This window comes from Gracilinanus agilis, chromosome 3, assembly GCF_016433145.1.
Source record: "Gracilinanus agilis isolate LMUSP501 chromosome 3, AgileGrace, whole genome shotgun sequence".
Lineage (NCBI taxonomy): Eukaryota > Metazoa > Chordata > Mammalia > Didelphimorphia > Didelphidae > Gracilinanus > Gracilinanus agilis.
The window spans coordinates 129550761-129576352 of NC_058132.1; the positions used below are offsets into that span (position 1 = coordinate 129550761).

General features: G+C 34.6%; 2 protein-coding genes across 5 annotated transcripts in view; one reads left to right on the top strand and one right to left on the bottom strand.

Annotated features, from left to right (window-relative positions):
- The window catches only part of CCNA1 (cyclin A1), a 181336-nt gene extending 175784 nt beyond the window's left edge, over positions 1-5552 (bottom strand). The window contains exons 1-2 of the mRNA XM_044668956.1: positions 5515-5552; positions 173-234 (exon numbers count right to left, since the gene is read on the bottom strand). Coding sequence (XP_044524891.1) covers positions 173-234; positions 5515-5552 — 100 coding nt within the window. The remainder of the gene's footprint in view (positions 1-172; positions 235-5514) is intronic.
- Positions 5461-25592, top strand: part of SPART (spartin) — a 43920-nt gene continuing 23788 nt past the window's right edge. For 2 of the 4 annotated variants that reach the window (XM_044668259.1, XM_044668260.1), the window contains exons 1-2: positions 13309-14205; positions 16384-16581. In XM_044668259.1, coding sequence (XP_044524194.1) covers positions 13363-14205; positions 16384-16581 — 1041 coding nt within the window. In that variant the 5' untranslated portion in view covers positions 13309-13362. Of the gene's footprint in view, positions 5627-13308; positions 14206-16383; positions 16582-23410; positions 23573-25592 lie in introns of those variants that run through there. The other 2 variants (XM_044668258.1, XM_044668257.1) reach the window with 2 other exon arrangements.

Sequence of the window (25592 nt, forward strand, 5' to 3'; positions counted from 1 at the left end):
CTTTTTTTTAAAATTTTAAAAAGTTTGTAAATCTAGTTGGGAGGAGGGGGAAAGTTTTTGGTGCTTTCAAGGTGGTATGATCCAGAGAGAGGCATGGTCACTGTGCTCCTGGTCTATTCTCTGATGCTGTGATCAGGAAGCATCCTTGATCCCTTGAGATGATAATTGATACCGCTCCTCAGGGTGCCTGCTCCCTTGTGCCTGAAAGTGCTCCTCTCTGCCTTTGAACCTTTTCTGTAACCCAGAAAAGGATAAAGATCATGGTGTTGCCAAACAGTATCCAGTCCTGTACTTAGTGCTAACACAGGGATCCTTTATAATTTCTTTCTCAACAGTAAACCAATTCTATTAAAAGCTCCTGAAGTGGCTACTATTGCTGTTGCCACCACACAGTTCCACCACTGGTTGTTGCATCCACATGGATTCCATGCCCTCTCCCCTCCTACTCCTGCTCATATCAAACATTTCTCCCTCCCTCTTCCTACATTGTCATAGGATTAAAAAATGTCTCATCTGATCTTTTGTTGACTATTCCCCGAATTTAATTTGAGGCTTTATTTTAAAGTGTTTTTTTTTAAGAGAATACTGGGAGAGTTCAGCTTAGGTGCTTTCTCTACCTTTCTAACTTGGTTCTCCCCTTTCTTCCCCACCATAGCTTACATTTATATATCACCATAAAGTTGTAAAAAGCTTTACACATCTCATTTGGTCATTATTCCTCTTCTAGAAACAAGAAAACAAGCTCAGAGGGTTACATGACTTTCCCAGAATCAAATGGCTGAGGTAGGAGTCTATTAGTCCACAAGCATTTAAGTGCCTACTATGTGCCAAATACTAGGCTAAGTTCTATGGGTACACAGACATAAGTCCCTCACTGACAGCATTCTGACCACTATGCCATGCTGCAAGGAATTAAGCTAGTATTTGTAACTACCTGTAAGCATGAGGAACTTAAAGACTTTCTGTCTTTGTGCTCTTTAGTAGGCTAATTTATTAGAAAAACATATCTCTTTAACAAATATAACAAGTAAATATGATGTATTTTACCTAGTATGATTTGTAAAACTCTCCAAAAGATCCCCAAGTAAAATCTTTCCCCCTTCTAGTTTTTTCTAAAGTTTGAAATTCCTACTACTACATCATTCATTAAGGATTAAATATGATATTAAGTCAGTGAAGTTTATATGTAGAAGTGCTGCCCAGTTACTTTCATAGCTGTGAAACATATACCTGCTACTCCGGTAACATTTGGTTTCAAGACAAATTCTACCAGCATGACAAGTGGAAAAAAATCTAGTATCCATTGCCTGCCCTGATAAGATCTATGACACCATAAGCCAGTCAGTATGCTGTAACTGAAGTCAGAGTGAAAGTCAGATCCATTGACAATGAGAAGTAGTCTAATATCTCCTAACCACTAAGAAATAACTATAGACATCAGATTGTGGCATAATACTCTAAGTTAACAGCAGTCACAGTGATGACTAGGGTTCTTTTCCTATCATTTCTTAACTCCTCAAAAAGCAATTCCTTTTTAGGGACTAGGTTAGAACAACTCTCTCTTGTGTTGCCATGCATTTGAGTTAGAAGCTTCTGAATTGGCTTCCTATTTCATAGATGTCCCATGGGGTATGATTATTTTCTCAATGAATAGCAATGTATGTTTTAGGGAGAGAAGAGTGGATTTAAATTTTTTTAATTTAAGTTTTAATTTTAAAACTTAACAAATATATTTTCTCTTTTCTCCCCACTTCTTAATTTAAAAGGCTAAACAAGTTGTGCTGATCTATTGTACTATAAGAAGTTATGAGGATGGTTTCAGAAAAATCTAGGAAGAATTATATATGAATTCATGCAAAGTAAAGTGAGTAGAACCAAGAGAACATTGTACACAGTAACAGCAATATTACAAAGATTACCAAATGGGAAATACTTACTCTGATCAAGATGGTAATCTAAGACATTTCCAGAGGATTAGTGAAAAGTGCTATTCACCTCCAGAGAGAGAACTGATGACATCTAAATGCAAATTGATGCATTTTTTTTCTTTTCTTTTGCCTGTTTACTTTTGCAACATGACTAATAGGAAATATGTTTAGCATGACTGTATGTATAATCAGCATCAAACTGCTTGCCTTCTTAAGGAGGGATGGAACAGAAAGAATTTCAAACTCAAATTTTTTTAAGCGAATGTTTAGAAAATTTACATGTAGTAGAGAAATATTTGATGGAAAAAAATAAAAAAAATATATTTTTAAAAAGAAGCTACCAAATACATTTTCTTTGTGTTCACATTCCCTTTCATCTAATGGATTTCCTTGACTTCTAGAGTGATCAAGGACTTTTCACGCCTAAAGGCTCTGGTTGATTGGAATTACTTGAGAAAAGTTACTAAATTATTTACGCCCTTTGACCCAGAGGTTCTATTACTGGGACTATGTACCTCAAGAAAATTATTGATAGGAAAAAAAGACCCACAGACACAAAAGTATTCCCAACTAACACTATGGATAATAATAAAAAGCTGATATGTGCCCAATAATGGATTTTATGAGGAGCTACAGAGTAAAGAAAGAAGAATCAAAAGAACAATGACTTCAATGTTTAAAAAGCTAACAGGGAGAGGCACCAAAACACTAAACACAATGCTCAATGTTAAAATCATAATGTCAAATTTGAATGATTCATCCCTTCTGTTTTCAGCAAATGTGTAAGGTAACAGATATATGCACACATATATATATGTATATTAAATATGCTATGAAAAAATGTCAATTAAATGTCATCATTAGGCGTGTTTGTTGGGATGTCTTAAGTGGAAATAAAATGTATCAAATCTAAAAATGAAAACATTTTGTCAAATGAAAAATGAATTTGTATTAGCTGCTACAGTAGAATTTAATACCAAGTTGGTAAATTAAGGTTGCCTTCAAGAAACAAATGTTTTCTTTTTATTAATTGAGGTACTTCCCATCAATAATGCAGATCTCTTGGCATCTCAAGTAGCCAAAAGATCCTGAATTCAGAGTGCAATACAATTTCATAAGCAGAGGACAAAGAATCGAACAAAAATCACATGATTGGCTTTGATATGGGTAACATCAAAGGTTTAGGAAATTATGATTGGTTACAGAAATGAAGGTGGGCATAATAAATACACAAGAAATCAGATTCACCCCTTTCTGTCTGGAAAGAATGCCTTTTCTGAATTTTATGTGGCCCAGTTGCATTTCAAGGTCATAGTCACCAAACAGAGATATCATACTTGGAGGCGCTGTGGCATGAGAGAGGGTCACCTGAAATTTGTAAGGCTAGGGGCTTAGGATGGGACTAGGGTCAATTTGGTCCAGTTCTTAAGATGGCACCCAGTTATTATTCAGCTTCTAAACGACTGAAGTTATGTAAAGTAACAAATCTCCATTTGTAGACCTGATTTATAGGTTTTGTTTAGAAAATATTTAATTAGGAGTATTTGTCATGGGAAACCTATAGTTCATACATTTAGCCACAGAGCTCCTAGTTTAGAGGCAAAGAGAAGCCCTGGGACTGATGCATGGAATGCAGAATATTTTACAGAGTAAACTCACTTAAGAGTGGAATAAAATATAAAATACAGAACAGAATAGCAGAATTGGTTACATAACACCGAACCAATATCTACTTCTATCAATACACTATCGACCAGATGAATCTGTGAACCAAGGGCCAAGACCTAAACAGTTACAGGATAAAATCAATTATTTGTAAATAAGATCAATTAGAAATTGATTCAAGATCAATTTTAATCTTCCCATAGCACTTTTAAGTTTTACAAAGTGCTTTTTCATCACAGCCACATCTCTATAAGGTCCTATTAGCACCATTTTATAGATAAACTTGGGCTTGGAGAGGCTATGCCAAGGTCATCCAGTTAATAAGTGGTAGGGATGTCTCAGAACTAGCTCCTTTCAGTCTAAATCCAGTGTTCTTTCTACATGCTTGCAAGTTTCAATAGGTTTTGTTTTATTCGAACCTCTAAATCAGTGGTTGTTTGTTCTCACCTGACAAGTATTAGCAAGTAACATCTTGTCATTTATGTTAAGTGAGGCAAGGAAGTTAAGTAATTCAATCAACTTCTATCTTTTCCCTAAAAATATGGTTTTTGTTGTTATTGTTATGTTTTTCAAATACAATTTAAAAATATATCTTTATTTGAAAGTATTTAGATCAAGTGTGCAAGATTCATTTCTCTCTGAGAGCACTAAGGCCTATATATACAGTTATCTAAAATGTATTGCAGATTTTGAGATATCTTGAAAATATATATTTTCTAGGAAGGAGGGTAAGTTTTCTTCTCTCCCTTTCCTAGTCAAATGACATGAGGTTACAAATCTTTAACTATAAGAAAGTATATATTATTACAAGTTATGAGTTAGAAACACTGTAAAGATACTTAAAAAATTTTTTTCAATGAACAAAAATAAATTCTACCCCATCACCACCATGAGAGTCATGTTAAAAAAAAAAAAAAAAGCATGTCTCCTTCATCACCCTGAATCCATTAATTCTCTGTCAGGAGGTGGATAGTAAGTATAGGCAATACTCTTAATTTACACAACCCAGTTTGCTTTTAATTTCTATAAAGATAACTGATGTTTACAGAGTACTTTAATGTTTGTAAAGCTCTTTATATATCTACTTCACAACAACAAAGAAACAGGGGCCAAGGGAGATTGTCACTCCCATAGTCACAAGGTCATGTAAATGTCAGTGGCTCTTTATACTACACTCTGTGGGATCCTTTCCAGAGGAATATTTTTTATAAAGTTGTGCTTATCTACACAGAAGGTTTGCTGAGTATTAGATCTTAACTTCTTAAAATAGAAAATATTTATAGTAATAGCAATACAACAGAAATATTTACGAATTATAATTTATTACGTAGTACGTAGAGATATATTATATAGAAATATAACTTACTAATTATAATTCATAAATATTTGTGTTGTATTGCTATATATGTCATTTTATTTATAAATACTGTACACAATAATATTCAAATAGGTATTTGTATTAAACTGATTGAAGCACTTTTCAAGTCTTAAAGAGCTATGTAAATGCTAGCTATTACAATAATAACAATACAACCTAAGAAACAAATAGTAAATTTTTTTTTAACCACTCCCTAACCGGGAAGCAGGAACCCAACACAGCTGCCTTGCACAAAACGCGTAATCCGCTGAATCCCGCTAGTGGCCCAACGCACTCATTATACTACTCTACATTTAAAAGTTCAAGACATGGATGAATCCGCCCCCTAGCTAGGCTCTGTGGTCTCCAGGACGCGTGCGCAGGGGCGGAGGCGGGGGCGGGGTAGAGATGAGAGGAGGGACGGCTCTGGGACCGGAGGAGGCGTGGTTGTAGGTGGCCTAGGCCGAGTCTGTAGTAAATAAACGCAAAGTCACTTCAAGGGGGCCCTGGATTTGGCTCCGTAATTTGGATTCGAGTCACGTGCTCGTTCTTCTAGGTCTTCACCCTTGCTCCGAATAGCTTGGGGTGAGGGCTTCAGCCATCGTTGAGGGGTGAAGGGTTTGGAAAAAGTTAAGGCAAGAAGACGGGGCGGTGAACGTGTGGGAAATCTCGCCGGGTAGGTGACTCTCGAAAGGAAAGCTCAGGTTTTGGGGAACTGGCCGCCAACCCACGACCCCTGAGTGAAGTTGAGGGCCCGAGCTTGGCCGTTGGAATCAGGCCTACTGGACGAACAGCGTTGGGCTGCCAGACGTCGGGTTTGTCCCGGAGCTGGATCTCGAGCCGCCCGCCACCCCCCTTCCCAGGACACTCGCTGGGCGAACGTCACGAGCCTGTCCTGCCCTAGGGGCTGGGGGAAGAGGAGCGCGGAGTACTTTGGAATTTTACCCCACCCCACCGCAAGGTAGAGGGATTGTGACTTCCCGAAGCAGGTGGCAAGCAGGTGGCCTGGGACAGTCAGTGCCCTGCCAGCATCCCGCTGAGAGCTGGCTCTGACGAGCCAGAGGTTTGACAGGTAAAAGCTGGGATGAGTTTCAAGTTCCGTTCAGCGCGGAGGTTGGCCCAGGGTCTGTCAGCTGTACCTGCTTAGAGCCTCGTGACTAGTGCCGCGTCTGCTGAGTCAGCGCGAAAGAGTTGTGGGCTGATTGTGTGAGATTGTGTATTAGGGGGAGATGGAATGGGGTGGGGGGGAGGGACATGCCGAACTGCTAAGTCAGCGTGACCCTGGGTGCTCCGGGCCCCCACCCCTTCTTTCCACCCTGCAGAATTCTGGAAATGAGGAATGTGCAGTTTGAGTTCACTGTTCAAAGGCATCTCTTCGTGCGGAATACAATACAGAAATCGATTGCATTCCGATGTAGTCAGCAAACTGAGAAACTTCTTTCTTGTCTATTTCACCTGTAGAGATCTCGCTAATTTCCTTCATTGCCTCTCCCCTCCCTTTTTCTTTTTTCAGATTCTCATTTTGGTCTAGTAGGATCCTGGAGTCCTACAAACAAGAATTGTCTCCCTCCCCCCACCCCCTTAACCCCGTCTTTATTTCACCATGGTGATTTAATTTAATAAACATTTATTAAGCTCCCACTATATGCCTGGCACTATGCTAAGCTCTGGGGATACAAAAAAAAAAAAAAAAAGATAAAAGTCGGTTCTTGCTCTCAAAGAGCTTACAATCGAATGGATTCTATTTAATGACTGAATTGATAGGGTAAATTTGTAAGACAAGGCACTAGCACCTTTAAATAAATCTTAGTGAAAATGAAAGGAATGATTACCATCCGCAAAATTACTAGAGGATTCTGGAGTTAATATTTTATTTAACACATTTGTGATATTTCCTAGGGTCTTTCTGGATCATAATTAGGATGATGCTGTTTATCTTGGAACTTACCTGTGTCAGATATAAGTTAATGTATGGCTAATAGCACCTCTTTGACTCTGATGTTTAAATAAGATATTTGGGATTTTTTAAATACCCTTCTATTTCTTCACTTGGAATTTGATGAATATGTTTGAGGTTGGACCTTGTATCTGAACTAGGAGTCTCAAAAATATAACTAGACATGTATTAGTATTTATTTTACAGTCTGTTAAGAAACAATTTTAATTTCATTGGAAAAAATTATTTAAGGATGCAATGTCCCAAATGAAGGACGACTTTCCCACAGTATCAGTATTGATTTTTATGAAGAACTTAATTGAAAGTGTGAACAGAGATACTTTTGCTGCTTTTATTAATCAAGTTAGTATTTAAGCAAAACATATCAGAAGCTGTAGCAATATATAAAGAATACTAGATTTAGAATGAAGGGACTTGGTTTTGAGACGTAGCTCAAAGATTAGCTGAGTAATCTTGAGCAAATCAGATTGCCTGAGCCAAGTTTATCTGTCTATAAAATGGGACTAATAGAACATTACTGGGTTGTCCTGTGATGAAAAAGTGCTTTGTAAAATTTAAAGTGTTATCTTAATTGATTTTTTTTTACTTGGCTAAACTTTTTTTTTTTTTAGATTTACCGACACATTTTATTTCTACTTCTGATCCCAACAGACTCCTAATAATGACATTTGAGTAACTTTTTTATTGTTTTCAAAGCATTTTGCATGTATTTCCAGCAAAGTTGCTGTAAAGAGAAAGGATTAAAAAAAAAAAAAGAGGAACAGATTCTTTAGATTTCAGTGATATTATGATTCTGACATTGAATATTTAACCTTTTTCAAAATTGTAGTTGTTCTTTTGACTTGGCCTTTTTCACTCATTATTTCATAAAAGCCATTAGTCATTTTCAAGCACATATATTGTTTCCAGCTTTTTATTATATATTATTGTTATTATTATTATTATTACTGCTCTGGAATGTTTTTGTGCTTCTAAGTCTTTTCTTTCAGTTAATAATTTTCTTGAGGTAAGTAGTCCTGGGTAGTAGAATCTCTGGGTCAAAGGATGTAAATAATTTAGTAACTTTTCTTGTATAATTCCAAATTGAAATTGAACCTCTTAACAGGTAATGTATAGTTTGAATTTTTTTTTTTTATAATTCTTAAACTTTTAAAAAAAACTTATCTTTAGTTTTCCCTAATACAGGCTATTTAGCAAAGTTGTGTTCAGGAAAAATATGTAAACAAACATCATTCAACATTATGAGTACATTAAAATTATTATTTATATGTTTCAGTGGAATTCAGGCATACATATTTTAACCAAAATCATTAAAGAGAAGTCTGTTCAAGGGTTCTTAACCTGATACCACAGACCTAGCAGAGTTCAAATGATATATTTAAGGAGGTTTCTGGACTTAGATGGAAATATTACTTCATTATTTCCATTAACCTATAACTGAAATGAAACATTTCCTTCAGTAATGAGCATAGCCAACAAAACATTCTGAAAAGGGGCACATAGGTTTCACAAAACCGTGAAAGGTGTTTATGATATTAAAAAAGACCAAGAACTCTAGGTGACCTAGTAGATAGAGCTCTAGGCCAGGAGTCAGGAAGACTCATCTTCCAGAGTCCAAATCCAGCCTGAGACATTTACTAGCTATGTAACCCTGAGCGAGCCACTTAATCCTATTTGCCTTAGTTTCCTCATCTGTAAAAAGAGCTGGAGAATGAAATGGCTTACCACTCCAGTAAAGATATTTGGCAAAGATGCCAAGAAAATCCCAAATAGGGTCACAGAGAGATGGATGTAACTGAAAAACAACTAAATAACAAAATGTTTAATGAACAGTGGTAGCTGGATGGTACAGTGAGTGGTTGGAGTACTGGGCTTGAAGATTATGGGTAAGTCACTTAACCTATATGCCTCCATTTCCTTATGTGTGAAATGGAGATGATAATAATATTACCTGTCTCTATGAGATAGCATTTGTAAAGCTCTTAGCATAGTGCCTTAGTACATAGTACTTGCTATCTAAATGCTAGCTATTAAGACTATTAAGAGTGTCTTCATACAGTCAGAGAACTCAAGAGGGTTAGTTCTTAGCTCTCTTATATAGTTATCTTTATATATTTATTATCTTGTGTGAACTTGAGCAAGTTGCTAACATCTATGGGCCTCAGTTTCTTTATCTTGAAAACAAGGAGGTTGGATTAGAATACCTCTAAGGGTTCTTTTTTGAAATCTATAGAATCACATTTTGGTTTAACTTGTTTCTTTTGCCATATAGTATTTAGAATAACATAATTTACCATCTATAGATTTTATTACATATAAATGTATAAATTAATTTAATAAGTATTTATTACATATTTCTATACTACTTTAAGAAGAGACAGAATGGCATGATAGCAGGCAAGCCATGGTGGGTGTAAGTTCTGCCTTTGACACTTATATTATCACTGTGTGGCCTTAGGCAAGTTACTTAACCACTGAATGTTCCCAGGCAAATTATAAGAAAATAGTTTTCAGTCAGTGCAATTGAAGGAAGTTCCACAAAGTTCTCACTGGTGAAATAATTGAACCTACTGATTTCTAAACCTATTTCCTCCCTGCCATGGACTACTTTGATAATACTAGTTTCAGTACTAATCTATACTATTTTTTCAGTACTCAAATTTTAAATCCTAACCAGAGAATATCCATAGTATCCTTTTTTTAAAAAGAAATTTTATATTTCCTTTTTATGGGTTAAAATATTGTTTCATCTTATGTAAAAGTGTGCTAATAAGTATTGTACATAAGGAAACCATAGCTCTTGGTTGGTAACCTCAAAACTAGGAAAATGGAAATTTGCTCATTCTTTTTAAAAAAAGCTTTCTTGACCTTATGATTTAGAAAATCTTCTATAGCCGTATAGGAAGTCTCTAACTTATTAGTAGGTTGCACTTCTAAAATTACTTTTTAAAAATCAAATTGGAACACATTTTTCCAGAGAAACAATATGGCTAGATTTCCACGTTCCAAGGTCTGCTTTTATTGTAATTGCTACTCTTACTATGAAGGGTCTAGGATAGAGCCTTAGTAATCTAGACTGCTTTCCATGGAAGGCTAGGTGAAAGATTTCAGCAAAAATTAGAATACTGGGCTATGCTAATATAAAGTAATGGTATTTACCATTACCTATTGGAGGTAGGCATAATTCTGAGCAGAGGGGATATGAATGGCAAAGAACTGACCAATCTGAAGGACAGACATAATAGCATTGTTTGCTTGCTTGAGAACCATCTGGCTTTTGTAGCAAGTCAACCAGTTGATATCACATTTCATTCTATCGCTTAGTAGAATGTAACGGACCACTAAACCAGATGTAAAGATCTCAGGAAAGGATAACAATTGGGAACTAGAAGTAATATAATTAAGTTGGAGAAATGGTTTTCTCTGGAAAAATAGGGTGGGATTTTTCTAATTACTGCTAACCAATTTCCTTGAAGGGAGACCTTTTGGATCTTCATAGGATTGTTTGAAACATGAGGAGAGGGTTATAATTCACTCCCAAGTACAGAGGAAAGAGGTATTTGGCAACATGAGTAGCATAAATCATTCATATTTAGTTCTTTTATCAAGGGCCACAGAACAGGTAGGAACATCAGCCTTTCTCTTATTTTCTTCCCTTTCTTCTATCTTCCAATTCCCCTTCAGTAATATCACCAGATAGGAGAAATGATGTGAACTTTGATCCCGAAGATGATGGATTTTTGAGCTGAATGTCAGAATAATAAGGAAGATATAAAGCTAGAGCCAGAGATGGTAGTCTTCCGTATTACAAGAACTTATAAGCAAGGGCTCCAAATGAACTAGTAGGATACCTGGAGAATAATAATAGCTAAGTTTATAGTATTTAGTAGCACTTTAAAATTAAGGGTTACAAAACATTCTTTTCACATATATGACTCAATTGATTGCCGCAACCCTATGAGATAGGTATTATAGATATTATCTCTATCATATAGGGAAACAGGTGCAGAGGTTAGCTGGCTTGCCTATTGTTATAAGGCTTAGAAGCATCAGAAGTGGTACTTATAATCAGTCTCTCCTTGCCCCAAGGCTCACCTTCCTTCAACCTTGATAGATATAAGACAGAATCATTCCTTTTCATATTCTTTTGTATACTTGGGTTTTGGGGTATATAGATTAGGATTTGTCCTAAAGGAAAAAATTCCACATGCATAGAGAAAATTTTATAGATTGATTTTTTTAAAAATCTTCCCACAGTAATCATTGGGTACTTTGATTCTCAATAAATAACTAATCCTGTTTTCAAGAAGAGGAAAAGAGGAAGACAGGTAAAGAATATGAGAGACAGAAACAGAGAATGAAATATGCCAAGTCCATACTGTTGCTAAAGTCACTAGATTTCTGTGTTTGAGGTGTATTCTATGGGATTATTCTGGGGAGCAGTATAGGAAAGTTATAGCAATATTATTTATATACATTATTGATAAGTTGGGAATTGCCTGCACCTTATTGCTTCTAATAAAGCAGAAATAGAATAATTGAAATGAATAGTTTTCCTTGTTTTATAGTTAAATAAATAATTACCTGTTTATATTTTATAATGTAGATGCTATATTCTATTACTATTCACAATTAGAGACTATCTTTTGCTCTTGCCTCTAGGTTGGTGATCTGATTAGATTGTTAAAACAACCACATTTATTCTTTATCTTTTTGGTCTTGGTGTGACTTAAGCTTACAGACACATCAAGAAATAATTTTAAATGCTTTCTTCTCAAGAAGCCTTTAAAGCAGGTATATAGTAGGCTGAGATGTACTGGAAAATAAAATGAGGTGGTTTTCTTTATGAAGTTTTTTCCCCCTTATTTTTTATCTTTGTTATTTTCTCTTACTTTTTGCTTATAATGAATTTAATATATTAATCTTCATTCAGCAAGATATTAAGATTGGTATAGACACTAATGTAGATAAGCACTTCCCCTGTCTGGAATGCTACCCTTCCTCATTTTCACTTCTTGGCTTCCTTTAAGTTCTAGCTAAAGTTTCACTTTCCACAGAAATCCTTTCCTGATTTCCCTCTTATAAGTGCTTCCCCTTTGTTTTAAGATAGTCTTCTGGCATAAGGAAGTACTTCCTGGGAAAATGAAAGGTTCCCCATGCTTTCTACAACTGGGCTCACAGAGTCATACTTGTAGATATTACTGTTAGTAGGGTAAGTCCTTCTCTGGGTACCTAGTTTAAGTCTAAGGAGATGCTTTTGACCCAACCAGAGACGTTTGAGGAAATCAAATCCTCAATGAGTTGAGATGCTGAGAATAGAATGTAAAACAATGAAAATCAGTTCACTGCAAAGCTTTCAGACAGGCAGGGTGGAAGAGGAAGGTGCAGTGAACCTAATATATAACTTAGACGTATACACCAACATAAAGTATAACTCACATAAAAGCCACATGGCATTGGGGATCATAGATTCATTCAATAAGAAGAGCATGCACCAGTAAAAAAGTGTATTCCCTAGAAGCAGAGTAAGGTTTTTAAATTCTAATTTTGTATGGTCTTTTGCTTCTCAGAGGTCAAGGAAAACTATTTTGGTGGTCATCAGGGAGAAAATAAGTGGTGATAGACAAAATATTATTGGGATGCACAGCTATATTAACCTCAAAAAATAGTCACCATTTTTCCATGAATGTGTTCTTTAAACTTACACAGCCTCCTTTAAGAGGAGATCATCAGGCATCAGGCCTAATCTTATAACAATGGTTTCTGTGCTGAGATTCTATAAGCTATGTTCTCCTTTAAGAGAAGACTGTCATGGTGGTCTGAAGACCACTAGACCTATCTTATAATACACTTGATTATTTCCCAGGTAGCTTTTATATAACTTGTTTGTACATAGTTGTTTGCATGTTTTCTCTCACGTTAGACTGAACTCCTTAAGAGCAGAGACTTGTACTTCTATCTTTCTTTGTATCTTCAGTGCTTAGCACTCACCTTATTGACCAACTGAGTATATAGGTTTATAAACTTTACTAAAAAGAAATCTTATTTTCAAAAAATATAGCTCAGAAGTTGATTATTTTATTTCTTTCATTAGGAAAGGAGGGATTTGAAATAAGCAACAAAATGCTTAGCTGTAGCCCCCAGTAGTGAGAGTGGACCCCAGTAAAACCAACAAATATATTCTAGTTATCAATTAATAAAATGCAGCCAGGGGCAGCTGGGTAGCTTAGTGGATTGAGAGTCAGGCCTAGAGACAGGAGGTCCTAGTTTCAAATCCGGCCTCAGATACTTCCCAGCTGTGTGACCCTGGGCAAGTCACTTGACCCCCATTGCCCACTCTTACCACTCTTCCACTTGGGAGCCAATACACAGAAGTTAAGGGTTAAATAAATAAAAATAAAAAAATAAAAAATAATAATCTAGCTGGTCTCCCTCCATTTTAAAAATAAAAAAAAATGCAGCCCATTCAGCTGTGTTGTCATAACAGTATTTCTTGTTTTGCAGTAATGGAACGAGAGCAAGAACCATACAGTGAAGAACCTGCAAATATTAAAATCATAAAAGAAACATATAAGCAGGCTTTCATATTTGTTAATAAAGGACTGAATGCAGATGAATTGGGGCAAAAGGAAGAAGCAAAGAATTATTACAGTCAAGGAAGAAAACACCTGCTTCAAGGAGTCAGCATTTCATCATCTGGGCCAGAATGCACAGGTTCTGAGTGGGAATCTGCTAGACAGATGCAACAAAAGATGAAAGAAACATTGCAAAATGTCGATACCAGGCTGGGAATCCTGGAGCAAAATCCTTCCCCTTCTATTCTGAGTAGTCCTTCAGAAGAATCCAAATTACATTCTGTGTTGACCACTAATGGAAAACCAGAAAGGCCTTCTCTGCCTCCATCTTTGTCTTTATCATCTGAACAAACAGCAATTGAGAACACTCCCTCCACAAGCAGAAGGCAGGATTCTATGGTTATTCCTGTATCTTTGGGAGCCCCTCCTGCTTATACACCCTGTGCTAGAGATGGGCACTATACTCTGTCTTATGGAACAGAATCTGGGGAATTTTCTTCTGTTGGTGAAGAATATTATACGATTTCTACTCGGCCTCCTCCTCTTGAAACTCTAGGAGTAGATGTAGAAGAGTTAATTTTAATACCCAGTGGAGTACAGATTTTCTTTGTAACTCCAGCAGGGGAAGTTAGTGCACCTTCATATCCTGGATATCTTAGAATTGTGAAGTTTTTGGACACTGCCAATGAAGCTGCTCAGAATCGTCCCCAGGGATTTCTTCAGGTAACAAATAGAAAATCTTTAAAATGGAAACCTGCTTGGCACAATATTATCCTTTTTTTTTTTGCTTATGTTTCATGATGTGTCTAACCTAGCAGTCAGAGAAGATACTTTAGAAGTTCTAATTCCTTCAAGCTCTACCACATGAAGCTTTATAGAGTTAGGATAAGTAAGTGATATATTTGATTTTGGTTTGGGGATTTTTTTTAATGTCTATTGATGCTAGAAGAAATGAAGCTGCCAATCAGTCAATCATTAAATGTTTATTAAGCACTTAATCAGTGCTAGACATTGAATAAAAAAGGTGGTTCCAATTAAGTGTCCATGCAACTTAATTTTCTAATAAAAGGAAGAACATGTTATTAATTGAGTTAGGCATCACTAATACTTACTCTTTATTCTACTTATCATGACTTTTGCTGCTGTGTGATGTTTTCTTCCTTAACATTCTTGAAGTCAATGTGTGGTTCTGCTATTTCTAGAAAATCCATCACTAATCTTAAGAAATATGTCCACATTGTTCTATAAAGAAACTCAGTGAGACTAAATAGAACTTTAACATTATCATTGATTTAAAGGATTGATATTCATAAACTATGAATGTGCACATATACTCAAGCTATGATTAGAATGTAATCAAAAGAAATTAATAGCTAGAAATATACTAAATAAAAGAATAGCTAAAACTAAGATAATTACATTAGTGAATGTGGGAGAGATTGCCTCAGTGAAGGGGTATTAAAGAGGATCAAGGCAAAGATTTTCTTTTGTTCTTGGGGTTTGTTTTTGTAGTTCCAGGACCTTATGATTAGTAAATGTTTTATCTGAAATAAATGTGTTTGAACTCTGGCATGGAAGAGAAAGATGGATGTCTAACACACTTTCCCCCCACTCTTAAACCCTCAGCATTGTAAAATAGTGGGAGAACCAATTTTCAGGTATCTGCTTTGAAGAAAAACAAGATGTCTGTACACAATAATAGTGAAGCAGTATCATGTTGGGAATATTATACCTAATTACATGAGCCTGAATATTAAGAATTAGTTCTTCTATTAAAAATTTAAGTTCCTAACATAGGGGGGTATCTCTGTTTATTTGCCTAAACATGTTATGATCTCTTTTTTTAATCCTTCCTTTGGTATTTCTAAACTAAAAATGTGCCACAAACTTCATTTTTTAAAGGGAGTATATTCAAGTATTTGTGGAAAAATAGAAATGAAAAAGATATAATTAGTTTTCTCTCATATCCCATTCTCAATTACTATTCAGAAGTTGAGCTTTACAGCTCTGATTAATTTCTTGTGCTTCAAAAATTCTAAAAGTTATTTCTTCCTATACTGTTATAAAGTGATTGCTTTTCTTCTGCTTGAGATCTTGGCTTCTGATGTGAATTTGGTTTGTGGACACAATAGAATCCTACTAAGATTCCAGTGCTTTTCATATAAGCTTTACTCATAGCAGATATTTCTATTATTAAATATTTAAATTTTTAATTCTGGAAAGTTTGTCTTAAAAATTGTTTTCTCTTTTATAATTGTAGACATATCCATAGTAATATAAAAGAAAATGGGATAATTTGTAGAGTTAATAGCTTTTTTTCTTCTTTTTAAGAAGATATAGGATTTTAGGAATAAAGTTTGCAAATCTTTGGATAATTGATAGCAATAACTATCCAATAGTGAATTCACACTTTCAATTTGAGCTGTGACATAACTGTGACATAGGTTTTCTGTTCTAGCTCCAAGTTTCAGCCATTGAACTAGGCCACATAAGGTTATTGTGCCACAGTACCATTAGATGATTGATAAATTGTCTTGCTTCCAGATTTATGCTTTACCCAAAGAGATGACTGGTTTTAATAATAAAAAGTTAATTTGCTGGAATATTGCTTTGGAATATTGCTTATTTTAAAGCTAATTTCCTCTTTAAGTAAAATTTGACTTTCCAACACTGGCTAAAAAATATATATATTACAACTTTTTAATAAACAGCCATTCACTATAATTATTCTAACAAACTAAAATTTTATCTTCATTGTTGAATTTGACAGGTCTTAAGCTATCTACAGTATCATGTCTTTGAAATGTTAATTTTCTATTATTTATTGTTGCTTAGTTATAGATTAGAAAATCTAGGTAAATATTAGTCCTATTAATAGAACTATTGTTTTAAAATCTTTAGGTTTGTGATTGGGTATATCCTCTGATGCCTAATCAGTCTCCGGTACTAAGCTGCAGTACTGGAGTCTATATGTTCCCAGACACAGAATTACAAATGTCAGGATCCTGTGTGGGTGTAGTTTTGTCTTCTGAACTACCAAAAGAAGATCGAGAGCTCTTTGAGGACCTGTTGAAACAAATGTCTGACCTTCGATTTCAGGTAACCTATATAACAATTTCAGTATGTACATTAACACAGTTGCTGTTACTTCACATTTATATTTTTAACAATTCCAACTTCCCCCAAATACTTCCCTTTAGGGAAGGTGGATTTTTTTTGTAGGCATAGCAAAATCAGTATGCAGAAACATCTCTAGGGGTAGAGAAAGAATAGATTCAAGACTTTAAAAGCACAATTAATAAAAATGGTTTATTGAGTTCAGAAGTTAATCCAAATACATTTAATAAAGCAATCTTTTTTAATTCAGTATTTTCTATTTTATTGGTTTCCTTAATAAAATCTACTGTTAACTCCATAAAAGCATTTTCAAAATTAAAAAATATACATTACCATAAAATATTCTGGTATAAAACACAATATATTCTTGTGTCATAAGAGACAAACATAAGATTGAGAAGACAATTCATTTTTATTTTCTGTTTACATTTGGAAACTTTTTGATCTAAAAAATGACTACACACAAAGACTCCAATCCTGCTCAGGTTCTCTTATTTGATATAATATGCTAGAGGGTGGTCCAGGTGTTAAATAAAAGTGAGGTTAAAAGTAGCAATGATAGTTAGTTTAAGAGGACAGCAAATTACTAACATAGGTAGAAACTTGGAGTGGATCATGCAGTCACAAAGTTAGAGCTAGAAGAGATCTTAAAGGTCATCTAGGCAATCTCTTACAGATAAGGAAATAGACTGAATAGTTAAGTGACTTGTCTAACTAATGTAGCAGTGCAGAGATTCAAACCTAGTATTCTAACTGCAAATGAAATGCTTTTCCTACCCAGATTTCCGCCAACAGAAGAAAAGGTATTAATTATGGAGGACTGTTTTTAATACAGTCATATTGAATTTAGAGATCAAAAATAGGAAAGAAGTAAAACTTTTTTTAATAACAAACTGTATGAATTATTTTTCCTCCTCTGAATTATTTTCCTCATTTCCTCTGCTGCCTTAGTGGGGAAATTGAAATATGATTATGCTCTATTAATACACATTGATTAACCACTTACTACTATGCCAGTAACTTCTAAGGCTCTAGAATACAAAAACAAAGAAGGAAAAAATCTCTACTCTCAAAGAGCTTTTATGTTCTTTCAAGAGACATGTACATGTATAAACATATACAGAATAAATATATGCCCCCCCCCCAAAAAAAAAGTGTGGTAGAGAAATAACAATTATAATGTATATAAACTTCTCTGGGCCCCAGTTTCTTTTTTTTGTAAATGAAGGAATTAGACTAGATGATTTCTAAGGTTCACCTAGGGACTTTCAAATCAGTCTACTTCTTCAGTGCCTTCCTCTTCCAGTCTTATGGATAAATGGAACCCAGCAACAACATCCCATAAAAGTACTTCTACTTACTTTTTAATACATTATTCCCCTCTGCTGATATTTTGCTAGAATGTAGTATATATAGCATGCCTATTCTTCCACAAAAAATGTGCCTCCTTTTAAAGATTATAATTCTCTCCCATTCTCGACCCTTAACCATTCATATTACAGATTTTGAAGTATATTATTGTTTCAGTGATGTCATCCATTCTGAAATTGATCATCTTTGCTTCTCTTAATCTCAAAATGCCTTAACAACATTCTCTAGTCTCTCTTCCTTTCCAAGTCTTGATAGTGAGATGGTCCTTCTTGTCAACCCCTCTAAAAGGGTTCTTGATCCCATCTCCTTACTGGTTCCAGCAAATTGCTCTCTCACTCTCATCTTCCTGTCATGTCATCACCTTCACTTTCTCATCTCTTCCTTTTTCCCTCTTTCCTATCAACTGGCTCCATCCTTGATATCCATAAACATGCCCAAGTTTACCTCTCAGCCTTAAAAAAGCATTTACTGGACCCTACTATCTCTTCATGCTGTTATTGAATCTCTACTCCCCTTTTCAGCCAAAACTCTTTGAAAAAGCTATTATCCCTTGATGCTTTTACTCCTTTCTTCTCCTCGAACCTCTATAGTTTGGATTCCAACCACTTTACTGAAGCTACTGTCTCCAGACTTACTGAAAATCTCTTAATGGTTATATCTGATGGTCTTTTCTTAGACCTCATTACTAATCTGCATTTTACAATTTTGACAGCCCTCTTCTGAATATTCTCTTTCTGGGTTTTCCTGACTCTAATCTCTCCTGGTTCTCCTGACCTCTTCACAGTTTCTTTTGCTGACAATGGGTAGAATCTACAGTAATTTAGCTCAGAGAGTGCTGCCTGGGAGACATTGTATCATTTTCCCAGGTAATGTCATGTCTTGGAAGATGAGAAATCAGAGCTCATGGATACAACCAGGATCCTGAAGGGAGGAGGGCAGTGGGCCAAAGGAGAGATTCCATTGTTTTTAGGAAAGAAAATTATGTTGAGGAAGACTAACAGTATAAGTGGACTATATTATATCAGAGACTCAGGCAGAGTTCTACCATGGGATAATACTTCTAGCCTACTACTTCTCAAAGTATTTCTAAGAGTGAGACACAAAAGGGAAAAAAATGGGAAAAAGGGATAAGATCTATGAAACAGTAACATAAAAATTGTTTAAAAGACAGGCCTCAAATTTGGTACTGTACTTTGGAATTTTTCTTTCTATAATGAACATAAAGACTCTAGTGAAGTAATAAATAAGTATAAAGGTAAGGAATTAAAGAATGAAATTTTAAAACAAACAGAAGGGCAAGAGAATGAGGAGAATAAAGAAATCCTTTTTTATAAAATTCATGAAATTAAAAAAAACAAGTGAGTGAAGGAAAGGAGAGAAAAAGAATATTAATTAACTGCTTAACTGTGAGGGAGGAAAAAAAAGAATTAGATAATTAAATAAAATTAAATAAAAGAAATAAAATTTCCTTTGCTAGCTCATCATCCGTTTAATATCACCCATCTGTGGGGCAACCTCAAGGCTCTGCTCTAAGACCTCTTCTGTTCTCTCTATACCCACTTACATGATGACCTCCTCATCAGTTCCAATGAATTTAATTATCCCTGTGCAGATAACTCTCAGGTCTATCTATATGTCCATCTCTAAGTTGCCCCTTAAGTTTCCATTCCATATCAACAACTACCTGTTGAACATTTCAAACTCAACATATCTAAACCTGAATCCATTATCTCCTCCTTCAAACCTAATTTCCAAACTTCCCTATTTTTTCTTGAAGATACTATCATTCTTCCAGCCAACTAGGTTCATAACTTCAGAGTTATCTCATTTTCCTAACTCTATATACATCCAATAAGAACCTCCTTTTGCTCCCTTCTGTGTATTTTTTAAATGTTTCATTGACATCTTTTCCTTTCTTTTTTTTTAAACATTGTCATACCCACTACTCAGTGCCGTGAGACCTGCTAGTCATACCAAAACAATTCCACACAATGGCCACAGTGAATATGTTTCATTTCGCACTTTACTGTAGTACTTCTTTGCCAAGAGGTAGGCCATTATCCTTTTAAATATTGCAGTTATTGTATAAATGGGCTTTGATAGCATCTTGGATTGAGACAGTTATATTGCAAAACAATTCAGAACTGTAACCAAAATCACTAAACTTTGACACTAAACTTCAATCATGATGGTAGTTCTATTAACTTTTTTTTGCATTAGTTCATACAAGTCTAGATTTCTCTGAACTCTACTTCTTAGATCATTTCTCGAAGTACAATAATACACCAAACATTTGTGTACCATAATTTGTTCAGCCATTCTTCAATTAATGGACATCCACAGTTGCCAGTTCTTTGCTACAGTTTCATTATTTAATAACTACACAAATGTGGGTAACTCACTTGTCTCTGAGTTTTAGTTTCATGTTTCATAGACCAGTCATTGTTAGATGACTACTTTCCTTATAAACCTAGCTTAAAACTACATTAAGACTTTTGGGGCACACTGTGTGTGTGTGTGTGTGTGTGTGTGTGTATTGGTGTTATTGTTTATATAAATGACCTGTTTAACATAAAGATATACAAAAGGGATGCTTGCAACTTAGTGATGGCTGTAAATCTTTTCTGATATCAGAGAAGAAAGAAAAAGGACACATATTTAGGTAGCAAAGGAACAAAAGAATTGGTTCTTATCCAGGACTATTTCTTTTAATCTTCCCAAAGAGTTTTTATCAATACCATAATTGATTTCTCCTCTGTAATAATCTCCAATGGGGATCTCTTTATCAGGCAATATTCCTATAAAGGGCTTTTTCCCCCTTCCTCTTTATTTCTGATAGTAACAATCAAATAATGGGGACTCCACTGAATTGCCTTTTACCAGGTTGCATTCTGACTACTTCCTACTCTTATACCTTTACTAGACTGAATTTGTCTGATTAAGCAGATTCATATTCCCAATTAATATATTTCTATGCCATGGACTATGATTATTATCTTCTAACTAGATGAATAGTAACTATTCAATAAATTCTCATTTGTTAGTTGAATAGTAAGGAGACCATTGAATCCATGAGTAGGCAATACCTAATGAGCAACACACAGGAAGATAGAACAAAGCATCTACTTCCTCATAGTTTCTAACATAAGTTTTAATGCCAGAAAATCGCATTTTCCGTGGTGGGTGAATGTGAAAAATTAAATTGCATATGTTACAGTAAAGGCTCAAAACTTCCTCATAAACAATTAAACAAAGAGGTTATATCTATACAAATTCCTTATGCCAGCTCTGATAGAAGCAGAAACATTGAGAGTTAAGTGGATATCATATGGCTAATAGCAATACTTTTTAGTTATTTGAGTAAATTTCAGGTAACCATGAAAGAATTCTTAATACTTATATGAGTCTGTATTTCAATAGCCTTCACATTATTTTGAGGAAAAGGTACATTATTTTCTTGACACATGTTTATGTGAGAATATTTCCCCCTAATTGGAGCTGTCCAAAATTGCAAATTAAAAGTCCTACCTCATCTTTCCAGAATATAACAAAATGCAACTGTCAATCTGAAAATAAAGGAGGTTAAACAATATAAGTAAATGTAACAAACCCATCTGGTATATAGCTTTTGCATTTTGTTCATAAGAGGGCTCCTTCAGAATATATTCACTCTATTCAGTCCTAATTTTGCTCACAGTTCCAAAGAGCTTGACTATCTGCTTTTTAATTCCTCAGCATATTAGAAAAGGGCAAGAACATTCTGCAGGTAGAAATACTGAATTCAAAAGTTAACAACAATGAAGGAAATAAAAAAAAACAGACATAATAATTCAGCCATAGCAGTCTTCAGTCATTTAGTGTAGGGGAAAATAATTTTTGATGTTTGTGTCTGGTGAGCTATAGTCAACCAAAAGCAGTTAAATTATATAATTATGATAGTGTAGGTCCTAAGTAATCTCTTAAACTCTGCTTTTAAGAATGACTCATTCTGGGGGGCAGCTGGGTAGCTCAGTGAATTGAGAGTCAGGCCTAGAGACAGGAGGTCCTGGGTTCAAGTCCGGCCTCAGACACTTCCCAGCTGTGTGACCCTAGACAGGCCACTTGACCCCCATTGCCCACCCTTACCACACTTCTACCTAGGAGCCAATACACAGAAGTTGATGGTTTAAAAAAAAAAAGAATGACTCATTCTCCAAGGGTTCCAGGTTTCCAAATAAATATACAAATAAATGTGCATCATTTGAGGTATAAAAAAGGTAACAGCATATCAGAGAGTGCTGGCCTGGGAGTCAGAGATTGTGGTTGAAACCTGGCTTCTTGTAACCTGGACAAGTCATTTTAACCTCTTTGTCTCAGTCAACTCCTAAAGATTCATGTACTTAGTCACAGGCTGAGATCTGTATTCATTCAGAAACTAATCAAATTTCAAGTTCTTGGCGTATGAATATAAACTGATACAAATCAACACAAAAATAAGATTACTGTAGTCCTTAACTAGTCCTCTTTAATAAAAGCTTTTACTCTATTGATGTCATAGGACTGAAAAGACAATTGGATCAATATGTTGATTTATTGCTCAGTTAGGTTGAATTACCTTCATAATTAAACCCTTTCTACTTTCTGATGAAATTTGATATTGCAGCTTAAAGAAATATGTTTTATGTATTTTTCAAATTTTTCACATATGAATAAAGAATATTTGTGACATATTTGGCCAGAGGGTTAGTTCATTAAGAAACTTGGAAATTTGCCCTGCTCTTTTTTTCTTAATATGTATCTTGGGTACAGAACTTTTATTAACACAATTAAGGAAGGGAGACTGTAGCCTACATTTACTTAAGTTTCTTTTTTTTTAGTGACACAAAGAGTTCTCATTACCTGTTTTTTATCTTTATCTTCCAAGAAACCGAATAATTAACAAATTTGACTCTTATTTGTAATTTTGATTTGTCCCTCATTTATTGGACTAGTTCATAGCATCATTTAGTCTAAGGTGGAAAAGTATCCATACTATAGGGAGAAATAAATTCCTAAATCTTGACAATTTAGATTAATACCATTTTAGTATCCTTTGTATGTTTCCATTAAATTGAAAAAAAAAGTAACATGTTCTAAATGAATACTTTTGTCCTCTTAAGCATATCATAGTAGACACTCAGATGTGTGTCTGTCTTAAGGTAAATGATGAACTTTAAAGTTTCATCTAAGTTTGCATCCCCTGATTGAGCCTTTGAGAACTTACGATCACAAAACTTTACAATAAAACATCAGAGTACTGAATGCAGCAAATCCAAATGGAAGGAAAACAAAAGGAACCTGAGTCTGCGTGATGCCTGTTATCTGGTATTTTTGACAAGCGTAACACAATTAAATATAGCTCAAGAAGCCAACTAAGAAAATACATGCTAGTTCGCAGTAAGTTTGATCCTTTATTCTCCAGGCCAGCAGCAACAGGGAAAACAGAGAAGAAATACAAATCCCTGGTGGAATGAAAATACCCTTTGTTCAAATGAAGGAACAGCCTAGCCAGAATTTGAGAAAATTGGACACTTCTGACCAGGGCATTAAGGATGGTCACCAGAAAGGAGAAAGTGGGACAAAAGTAAGTAAGTTAAAGGATTAGAATTGGTCTGCTGTGGAAAAATTTTCAAGAAAAAGAAGGAGTAAAAGCACTTAACTAAAAGTTGAGAAGAACAACATTAAAAACAAGGTAATGTCCTGTGAATCCATCCCATAAGATGACTCTGCTTTCATAATCACTGATGGCCAATAGATTCTTATGGGTTGTATTTATAAGGCACACAAAATTCAGAGTAATTTAGTTATAACTTAAGGAGAAGAACTATATTTTCATGTTTTGCTTTTCCTGATATTCTAAAATAGATTGAGAGAAGGCATAAGGAATTATCTAAGAAATTGATCTTATTGCAGTGGCACACATACTTTCATTAATCTTTGACATTTTCATTTCCATTTATTAAAATAAATAAATAAATAACTCGCTAGTAACTGAAATGCCTTACATTTCTGCTTTTCATTTTTAAACCTGCTTAAAGCAAAATAACAATTTTGGGTAAGGCTCTGTGTGTCTGGGAGAAGAACATGGTTTTTCAAGTGTTTTAAAATATTACTTCATTTAGTATTGCTTTGCTTTAAGGTATCATATTTATGTCTTAAACATATCTTGGTTCACAGAGAGAAGGATTGAGCCTTTACTGTATCTCTAACAATAAAAATCCTCATAGGACTCTAATGGTAGCTTGACAGCTTGGTGGTTGTAAAGAGATACTAGTGTGGACTGGCCTAGAGGAGGGCATTCTCTCAAACATTTGACTAATGACTAGTTCTTTACTTCTAAATACTTTAATTTGATTTTCTGAAGCTGTCCCTAAGATAAAATCTTGTTGATCATTGAGATCAATTTTGTCTAGCAACAGTTACAGAATGAAAAAGGGAGGAGGATCTCTTTTCCCTTGCCCTAATGAGAAAGTTAGTAGATGAGCAATTATAAATCATTTTCAATTTTTTATGCATTAAACCTGTCTTCCTTACCTTTTGAAACAAAATTTAATTTTTCCTCTGCTTTACACATTTCTTTCTTGCCTTCTTTCTTTCAAAAAGGCCATGGAAGTTGACTATAAAATATTTTGCTTTTAACAAAGAATAACTAAGTAAAATATCACTGCTAAATGATTGAGACTTTTGGAGGGCTGGAACTGGAAAAGAAGTCAGTCTTTAACAAAAGGAAATAGCAAATTTTTTTAATGATCCAGCATCATAGACTTTTATGAGAGGAAGGTTTAGAAGAATTCATATTTTTACAAGAAAAACAAAGTAAAACATTTTTATAGCTAGATACCTTTTTATTTGTCTTCCTGATAGACCTTATTTTCTTCTATAAAATATTAATAGACTCTCACCTATTACTTTATATTAGCTTTTTTTTGTAGAACATTTTAATTTTAAAAAATATATAGGCCCCCTTACAACTAAACTACTTGCACCCTGGGGGCCTTCTATATTAAGATTATATTGTTGAGTGCTTTCTTTCTTCTCATTTGATTATGTTTTGTTTCTTATTTTTTAAGTGTTATTGTCAGATAAGAACCACATGTTTTTAGACTACTAGAAGAATGTATATGATCACAAATATTTGAAATTTAATAATTTATTTGCATATTTTGTACTCAAGTATGTATTACATAAATAATTTCAATGTTAGACTTGGATGAATACATTGAAGTTGTATGTAATTTGTTACCATTTTGTGATTACTAAGCCTTCTGGTGGTATCTTTATTGACTAAAAGATGGACGGGGAAGTTTTTGTTTTTTGTAAAATCATACAGAAAAGCTTTTTTTTGTTGACATGAGATGTGGACAAAAAATAAATAAATGAGAAGCTAATATACTACCACAAAAAGCAGAAGAGAATTTGCTTAAATAATAGAGTGAGTGTGTGTGCACATGTGTGTTTATGAGTTATGAAAGAAAGAGAGAGGCATTAATATAGAAAAATTTAATATTAAAAGAGGAATTTGTATCCATGTTTTAAATTTAGGAAATTTTACAAGGAAAACTTAAAGAATTAAGAAACCACATAATATTGGTCACTTCAGACTT